This window comes from Mustela nigripes, chromosome 6, assembly GCF_022355385.1.
Source record: "Mustela nigripes isolate SB6536 chromosome 6, MUSNIG.SB6536, whole genome shotgun sequence".
Lineage (NCBI taxonomy): Eukaryota > Metazoa > Chordata > Mammalia > Carnivora > Mustelidae > Mustela > Mustela nigripes.
This window is the reverse complement of record NC_081562.1, coordinates 111,481,914-111,491,287: the sequence shown is the minus strand read 5'-3', so window position 1 is coordinate 111,491,287 and position 9,374 is coordinate 111,481,914. Positions and strand designations below refer to the sequence as shown.

At 51.8% G+C, this 9,374-nt stretch overlaps 1 protein-coding gene across 1 annotated transcript; it reads left to right on the top strand.

Moving 5' to 3' along the window:
* Positions 1 to 461: 461 nt before the first annotated feature.
* Positions 462 to 9,004, top strand: KLF6 (KLF transcription factor 6). Its single transcript, XM_059403988.1, has 4 exons — positions 462 to 623; positions 3,324 to 3,897; positions 5,334 to 5,457; positions 5,896 to 9,004. The coding sequence occupies exons 1-4, from the start codon at positions 522 to 524 to the stop codon at positions 5,945 to 5,947; spliced, it is 852 nt and encodes a 283-aa protein (XP_059259971.1). The 5' UTR covers positions 462 to 521; the 3' UTR covers positions 5,948 to 9,004.
* The last annotated feature ends 370 nt before the right edge of the window (positions 9,005 to 9,374 follow it).

The window sequence follows — 9,374 nt, the reverse complement described above, 5'->3', positions numbered from 1 at the left end:
CCCGCGCCTTATATACCCTGCTAAAAATAGCCTGCGAGGACGCCTTCCAATCAGAGCCGCCTGAAGTTCGAATTGAGCCAATGGCGAGGGCCGTGATGGAGAGGCTCGGTCACGCCAGGCGGGGCCGCTGTGAGTCAGCGCCTGCCATTGGCCGGAGCTGACATCACCGGCGAGCGGCCTCCGGGCCGGGCGCAGCGCGATTGGGCGGCGCGCGGGGCGGGCGCGGCCGAGTCACGTGGGGGGGCGGGCGTGGGGGGAGCCGGGCGGGGAGGAGGGGGAGGCCGGCCGCGGAGCTTTGAAGAGGGAAGTTTTGCAGGGGCTCGGCTGGCAGTGCGTCGGCCGTTGGCGGACCCTGCGCGGGCTCGCGGGCGCGTCTCCGGGCTCCGGCGGGATCCGAACCCGCGGCGCCGCTCCGCCGTGCGCCCCTCGGCCCCGCGCCGCCGGCTCGGCCGCGGCGCCCCCGACCGCAGACCGCGCGGCTGCCGCCTCCGGCGCGGCCGCGACCGCCCTCGGCGCGCGACATGGACGTGCTGCCCATGTGCGGCATCTTCCAGGAGCTGCAGATCGTGCACGAGACCGGCTACTTCTCGGCGCTGCCGTCGCTGGAGGAGTACTGGCAACAGGTAACCGGCGCGGCCCCGGCCCCGCGGCGCCCCGGCCGCGACCCCGGCCGTCCCGGGGCCTCCGACGGCGCGGAGCCGCGGTCACCGCTGTCACCGCCGCCGCCGCCGCCGCCGCCGCCGCCGCCGCCGCCGCCGCCGGGCTCCGCGGCGCTCCCGGGCCGTCCGGGCGGCCTCCTCCCGCGGGGCGGCGCCGGCCCCGCGCACAAGTTGGGTGCCTCGTTGGAGCTGCAGACCGCGCGGCGGAACGGCTCGCGGGGGCGCCCGGCGCGGCCACGGGTTTCCTTTTCTTTCTTTTTTTTTTTTTTTTTTTTTAAAATGGGGAATTTGTTTTTGTTTTTGGCTTTTTGGGTGTTTGCACAGAGAGTTGTTTTTGTTGTTGTTGTTGTTTGGTTTTTGGATTTTTATTATTATTATTATTATTAAAAATGGCACCACCGAAACCTCCTTTTGCCTCTCCCAGGTCATTTGCAGTTTCTTTTGCCTCTTGGGGATCCTTACGATTTGTGTCGCTCGGCCTTGTTTTTCTTACCTGCTGCTTTTGTCAAGCAGAAAAAAAAAAAAAAAAACCAACAATGTTTGCACAACCAGTGACTTATCAGTCATATGACAATGAGCCCGTCCAAATGGCTTCAAGTCGGAGTTTGAGAAGAGTCTCGGTTTCCGGCATTTTTTTTTTTTTTTAAGTAGAACTGGAATTTTTGACATTGGACGTTTCAGAAAGTGAACCCCCCACTCCCCCAGTTGGTCGGGCTTGCCCGAAGGGAGAGAGACTCTGACACTTGTCCCTTTGTCGTGAGGAAGACGGAAGGAGGGATGGGGCTGTCTCTCTGCCCCGCTAGGCTGTTGGCTTTTTGTCACAAAGTGAATTAGCAGATCAAATATATTCTGTGCGCTCAAAACCTAGACAGCTTTGAAAAGGGATGAAGTGCAAAGTGTTGCAACCTTCACAGGCCTGCGTAATTGTTCCCAGCCCTGTCCTGCCTTCCTCTCCCCTCCCCCCTTTTCCTCCTAAAGAAGCTGCTCCCCAGGACGTGATTGAAATTGATCTAAGTAGTTTCCTTCGGGCATTTGGGATTCGGGCCCCAAGCCAGGCTGAGCTCCCGGTCGCCTTCAGAGGCGTTTCAACTCTCGGAGAGCGGCGTTTTGGTCCCCAGTGCTTATCAGCAGAATGGAGATTTTAAATTAGCCAGATTATTAAAGTTTAACAAGATCTCGGTAAATGTGCTTTCCTCTCTCCTCTGCACGTCAGTAAAATACCTGCCCCTCTCCTCCAGATACTGTTTCTCAGAACCCTGGCGTGTGCACTGTAACGCAGACGTCTAATTTTAGGGGTAAAGAGAAAACAATCATTGTTTTTTTCCCCTTTGCTTGCTCATGCTAGCTCTGTGACGAGTCTGTGGGGAGGGGGAAGGGTGTGTGCTGTATTGTAGCAGGAGCATTTGCTAAGTAAGCAAGCAAGCATGAGCCCTTTGGGTAGGCTTCGCTAGTCCTGAAAATGATCTGCTACCCAGAGCAGAGTTTGCCGTAGAAATTTAAGTCTGTAGAGTCACGTTTGTATGGACAGCTTATATGGACATACAGGCAGCTGATCCTAGTAAAGATAAGGGCAGATATAATTTAATCCTAAAATGTTTCCTACCGTTTTTCTTTTCCAGTGGCTAGAAAGTTTGAGATGGTGGGGAGAGGGGATGCTGGTCTGTCGGCAGTTGTAGCTTCTTGAAAGGTTGGTTGTGGGGCTGGGGAGGGGCACTGTCCGTGACACACTGCATGTATACTTGAACCGGGTCCTTTTTTGGCCGCTGGTCAGAATTTCAAAAGGAAGTCTCCTTTGGCATTGCGTGAAAGAAACAGAGTGATGACTCATACAGTTGTACTCTTGGCCAGGAGATAAAGTTCGGGTCCATTGTGGGACTCCCAGCAGGGCTGGGGAGGAATTTCCCTCCTGCATGGTTTACAATAGCAGATGGCCATTCTGGAATTACTGTTGCGGCTCCTGTTTTTCTCTGACCACTGTGGAAGTCATTAAAGTTGTGTGCGAGCTCGGCCCCGCAGCCCTCGCGAATGGCATTCTTTGAAAGCCTCCTAGGTCGGGGCTGTACAGGAAACGGGGTGGTTTCTCCGCAGCTCCACTGATGTCCCTGAACGCGGACCCTCAGCTAGCTGCGTCCGCTCGCGGAGTGTGGCCCTGTTCTCTCAGCCGTGTCTCTAAAGAAAGACACACGCAATGTCAGAACACATTGCCTCGCGTGCAGTGCGGCCTTTCTGTGTTGTGCGTGAGAAAGGAGGGCCGCCCGAGCATTCCTTAAAGCACATGGTTCTCGAGACTGTCAGATGATCTGGTTAAACCTGTCGGGGGGCATGTGCCTGAGGCTGGTTTTCTTTGTGTGGTTTACAGAAACTCTGTAGTCACGTCAACACTGGTAACTGTGACAAAGGTGGCCTAGTGACCCTCAGTCCTTGTGGCCGCTGGTCCAACCTGGAAAGGCCTGGAGAGGTATCCATGTCTGGTCCTTCTCCTGATTGCATATGTCCTTTCCTAGAAACAGCTTTCCTCTCGCTCTCCTAGAGACGCGATTCTTACAGCACCACGGCCACGTTCTGTTTGCCCTTGACTCCTGCATGTTTTTTGGAAACGTGCTTTCAGTTCCACTGTTAGTCGTCATCACGATCACGTGTCTTCTTGTGGTTCCTCTCACACAGACCTGCCTGGAGCTGGAACGTTACCTCCAGAGCGAACCCTGCTACGTGTCAGCCTCCGAAATCAAGTTCGACAGCCAGGAAGATCTGTGGACCAAAATCATCCTGGCTCGGGAGAAAAAGGAGGACCCGGACCTGAAGCTTTCCTCCAGTCCCCCCGAGGATGCTCTGAACAGCCCCGGCTTTGCTTACAACCTGGACACCAACAGCCTGAACTCCGACGTGAGCAGCGAGTCCTCGGACAGCTCCGAGGAGCTTTCTCCCACCACTAAGTTTACCTCCGACCCCATCGGCGACGTCTTAGTCAACTCGGGCACCCTGAGCAACTCTGTCACCTCCACGCCCCCGTCTTCTCCAGAACTGAGCAGGGAGCCTTCTCACCTGTGGGGCTGCGTGCCGGGCGAGCTGCAGCCCCCCGGGAAGCTGCGCAGTGGGACTGCGGGAAAGCCCGGTGACAAGGCCAGCGGGGACGCCTCCCCGGACGGCCGGAGGCGGGTGCACCGCTGCCACTTTAACGGCTGCAGGAAAGTTTACACCAAAAGCTCCCACTTGAAAGCACATCAGCGCACTCACACAGGTCAGTCCCTCCTGCGATGCGGGAGGTGGGCCACTGGTGGGCGCCACTGAAGTGCACCAGCCCTGGGAGGGGGCCGGGGCTCCGCAGGAGGCTGGCAGAGCAGACACATCCTCACCTCATGCTTCCCCAAAAGAGTTGGGTCTCTGGGGAGGACAGAGTAGGAGCTCATGGACTGGACGTGTGTGCCCGATGCAAGGGCGAGACTTTCAGATTAACCACCTGAGGTAAATCCTGTTCTCCCCCTACACCCCATCCCTCACTCACTCCCACCTTCCTGGTCATCCGGGGGGCCTGTGTGCCCGCTCCGGGCATCCTGACATACGGAGTTCCCTCCGATTTTCGGAAATGGGACTCGAGGGTGGGGGAAGGGCTGGCTGGGGGCCGTGGCGCATGCGAGTGTCCTGGGGCGGGAGGGGGGGGTTCGGGGGCGGGGGGGGGGGGGGCGGCCGGAGCCCTGCGCTCAGCGGGAAGCAGTGCCGATCCCTGGGTGCTCCCTCAGACGTCCTCTGGGCATCACGTGGCCTTTGTTTTCTGCTACCAGTTTTAAAACAAAACAAAACCTCTTTGTAGTGAAAGCCCACAACTCAGATGAACCTCCCTCAGATGAAATTCCTGGGAGGGTCTGGGGTGGCGGGGGGAAGGGTCGCACACATTCCCGAGCGGGCAGGGATGTGATCTTGCACGTGGAGTCACGTCAGCAATGACCTGCCCCGGGACAGGGATGAGAGAGGACCTCTGAGACCTCAAGTCGGGGTCCCCTGCAGAGCCAGGGTCAGGACCCAGTCTCCCCGCCACCCCGGTCTGTCCCGCAGGCCCACTCGGACACTGGCTGGGGCAACATGTTGAATTTCCTCAGGCAGCACTTCTAGTGAATTCATATTTGTCGTCTGCCCGATGGAAGAGGTCGATTTGGTCGCTCAATTGTCATTTAGAAAGTGCTTTGAAGGCCCAAGGATGGGGTTTCCCAGAAACTCATGACCTCAGTTTTAGAGAAATGTCGTTTCCCGGAGGAAAGTACAAAGCCTCATTCCACAGGGAAGTGAGTAAGGAACAAAATAAGTGCTTGAGAGAAACCGTTTCCATGGAGAGAGCAATAAAACCCTGCCCCCGCCGGGGCTGTGGGTCCAGTGGGCTGACACGTCACCTCAGAAGTATTTCACCAGTCTGAGTATTTGTCATTCTTACACGGTAACGCCGAGGACAGTCACGTGGGCCCTGCCCGGCCGGGGTCCGTCCTCAGCGCTTGGAAGCTCAGGGCTGCTGGGTCAGGAGCACCCCCACCCCGCCCCCCGTGTCCCCTTGAGCCCTAACCAAGGTGGGCCCCCGAGCTGCCAAATGAGTTGACTTTTGTCCAACTGCTTCTGTGTGTTCTGTCGCCTCACACCTCCTCCTGTTCAGTGAAATCATGGTGTGCCTGTCGTGTGCTCTCTTCCCAGGAGAGAAGCCTTACAGATGCTCATGGGAAGGGTGTGAGTGGCGTTTTGCAAGAAGCGATGAGTTAACCAGACACTTCAGAAAGCACACTGGTGCCAAGCCTTTTAAATGTTCTCACTGTGACAGGTACGTGCACAAAGCTAGGGACTGAGCATGGCCTCTCCGGGAGGGACAGGCCTCAGCATAGACGGCGGGCGCTTCCCTGTTCTGCGCTCCTGCCTGGGACCTTCTCAGAGAGTCTGTAATCTGCCACTTGTCCAAATTAGGAAGAGCCAGGTTCTGGGTGCATGAGCATAGGGTGATTTCATTCATACCTTCTGGAGGTTGGCCTTCCGCCGGGCAGCCTAGACGGTTGAGTAATGAGGTCAGGTGAGATTCCCCCAAAGGCCGGACCGAGTCCCTCCTCTGCATGCCCCTGCGCTGGACTTTCCTGCCCCGGCAGCACGAGCGGGAATGGCCGTGACTCCGTGGACTCCCCGCTTCCCTCAGAGAGGGGCTGGACCGGGAGGGCTGTAAGCTCCTCCAGGCGGGGACCTAACTTGTCGGGGGCCGATTGCTCCGCAGGTGTTTCTCCAGGTCCGACCACCTGGCCCTGCACATGAAGAGGCACCTGTGAGGGAGCAGAGCGGCGAATCCTGCGGGCTAAAAGGCTTCCAGGCTGAGAGACAGCCGTGGAAGGAGGGTGCGCGTTCCAGCCAAAGCATGCCATTTTGCACCCCACCCAGTTGCCTCCAGGACCTCGACTTGGAAGGTCTTTCGAGGGCGAAAACGTCATGTCAGAAGCGGCGGAGCACCCGCGGTGTGTGGTGTTTGGGTGGCCCTGGACTCGCCATGGGTACCTGTCTTCCGAGTGGTCCCTAAGCCTTTGCCGTGAGCATGTGCACTGAGAATGTTACTGGTTGGGTTGACTGTCTGCGGAGGGTCTGTTCGTTACTGACTGTGTGATGGGGGCAAAAGAGTCTTTTTCCCTTGCGGTGGCGAGACCGCAAGAGGCAGCGAGCGCGGAGTTTGAGTGTAGTGTGTGCGAGGAGCATCCCACGAGATGAGATGACCACCGATCATTTCCTGGGGGGTGGGGATCTGCGCCTTAGGGGGGTAAAAAGAAAAAGATGTTAAAAAAAAAAAAAAAAGAAGAAGGGAAAACATGGAGGGCGGGCGTGGGTGGTCAAGACCCCCGGTGTGGCGGATGGGTGTGGGGAGGGAAGCCCCTTCCCCGTGTGAGAGAACTTTCCGTGTCTGGTGCAGCTACGAAAAAAAAAAAAAAGTGCAATGTGTCAAGTAGCTTGTTTACTTGCTACAACAGAGCTCATTTGTTACCCGTCGTATAAGCTGTGTATTTACGAATATAACACATTGATAACTTTTCCTTATAAGACAAAAAGTAATGCATGGTCTGGGGAACTATCTGCTTTCCATTCTTAAATCAGGACTACAATGTCGGTTCCAGTTACTGAGCAGCTAAGATAGGATTGGTCGAATTCAGTGATTCCCTAGCCATCTGGGCCTGGCGATACACAACTCTTCCCCACCTCCCCCTACCCCAGCGATTTCACAACACTCCCCTTTCAGAAAGGCGTTGTGCAGCGTAGGGTTATTTTTTAAATGATTCTGAATTTGAAGTACCTTTTTGGAGAATTTCCTGATGCCCTTTGAAGACATTGGGCATATGTTGGGTATCAAGAATGCTAGGGCTGGGAATTGCTAGTCTAATGTTGCATTAGACTAAGAACCTAAAATTTTTCTCCGTTGGGTGGATAAAACCACTAAAGCTTAGAAACTGTTTTCTCATGCAGCTAAGTTTCTCTTATTTATGCCTTGAGGACTAATTTCTGGTTTTCTAGCTGTTAATGCACTGTAGATCTTAATAATGGTGCCTTATGCAAGTGGCCCCTTCCGTGGGGGTCTCATACAGGGGTTTGGGTGATGCATGCTTTATTAAGGCTCTTTTCTCACCTGGCATTGTACTGTATCACTGTATAATACAGAAACAAAAATCTCTTTAAAGTCCTCCTTCACAAAGACAAACAGAGAGATGAAACTCCCCAAACAAGTCAGTATTTACTCGATATTTTAGACAACTTGACTTCAGTGTTAAAGTGGAAAACACATGATAATTAGGAAATTGGACCATTTCTGCCACCATGAGACTTTCATATAGACTTTGCACAACAATTGTATAGATCACACACCGGCTGTATTGAATATGTAACATTTTCACACATATTAAAGATACAGAAGTATAAAGAAACAATGTTAACGTATTTGCTTAAAAGGCACAAGCTCCACATATCTATCTAGCTATCTGTCGGTAATACAGAAAGTATATTACTTTTTTTAAAAAAGTGGGCGGAATTCTTGTGTATGTATATGTGTGTGTATAGTGCGTGTATGTGTGTGTGTGTGTGTGTGTGTGTATATATATACATATATATAGATAATATATAAATATTTTTTTAAGGAGAAATGAGAATGTTTAGATAGAAAATTCCACAGCCTGTGAAGAAATATTTCAGAATGGCCATAAAGGAGGTAAAAGTTAAAACCGTAACTTTTATAAAGGCTTTATCTGTAATTTAATGATTTGCTACAGATCCTCGGCATCCAATCTATTTCAGACTGCTGACTTTGCTCATCGTTATTGGCAGGTCCAGAATAAGGGACCTTCGGCCCTTTGAAAGTGGCACGGAGGGAACCCTAGCCCACTAATTGGTCTCAGACACACTAAGGGTTTGATTTTGAATTTCAGCCTTATTAGAACATCTACCCTAAGAGGAAGGGAATCACAGGGAGTCTTTTTTAGAATACTTTTTATGCAGATGAAGCTATTTTTTCCAGCACATAGATTCTTCCAGTTTTTCCAACAAGTAATTTCCCCGAATTGGCGTACCACAGCATGGACAGCTGCTAGGTCATCCAGCTGCTGGCTTGTGGGTGTGGATCTTTTCTTTATATATATATGTATATATATATATATATATACACATATGAGTCTGGCTGGGCTGGTATTTTGTTTGATCTTCCTGGAAATGAGCAATGAGGAAAGCTCACATAACTGGTTTTTTTGTGTTTTTTTTGTTTTTTTTTTTTTTTTTAATCTGGGCTGATGGATACACTTACCTGAAGAGCTCATTTCATTTTGCTGAGGGGAAAATGCACTTTTCTTTTGGCAACTCCAAATCCAGGCACTTGGTTTGCTGGGTTTGGGGAAACCCCTTTTTTGGCCCTGCTGTGTTACTTAGCCATAACAATTCCATTAAGCAAGAAGGTAAACAAAAGACAAAAAAGGAAAAAAAAAAAAAAACAAACCGAAACCCACAACAACTTGCACTGGCTTGTCTCCCTTACGAAACACCATGAAGTTGTGAGGCTGGTGCCATGTTGTCAACGCCTGTAATTTTCATAATAAGCAAGGACATAAAGAATCACATTCTGTTCAGGTGATAACTGAGCCTCAATCAAGCAGAAACTTTTTGCTTGACGTTAAAAAAAAATTTCTATTAGTGAAATTTCTTTTTTTTTTTTTTGAAGCACCCTGTTAGCTAAAGAATCTTTGTAAGATTTTTGTAAAATTTTGTTTTACAAGATTTTATTTGAAATTGTTTTTTGCAAGATTGTTATATTTCTGTATGAATGTATTTTTTATTGGAATAACATAAAAGAATTCTTATCAGCATCTTGAGTCTGGTGGTTCTTTTTCGGGGTGGGGGTGGGTGGTGGCAGTCGGGGGGGTGTCGAAAGAGATTCCTGTTCTATTAATCAGCCTGGCTCCTCCTTGGGAAACATCGCTTGTGCAATTCTGACAGCCGCTTGCCTGCCTTTCCCGAAACCCTGACTTTTCAACAGCCTGTCCTGGGAGCTCATGTGGAAAGAGGAACCTGATGTTACTCTCAGGAAGGTAGAAATGACCAAGGGCCGGCAGCAGGTCCAAAAGTCAGCCCTGGCTTCAACCTAGTCTTGTTTATGAATATATATTTATTGATCAGACCAGTAAAATACGGCAGAAAGGAGAAGATTGTTTACATGATCACCACATGATTTTACAT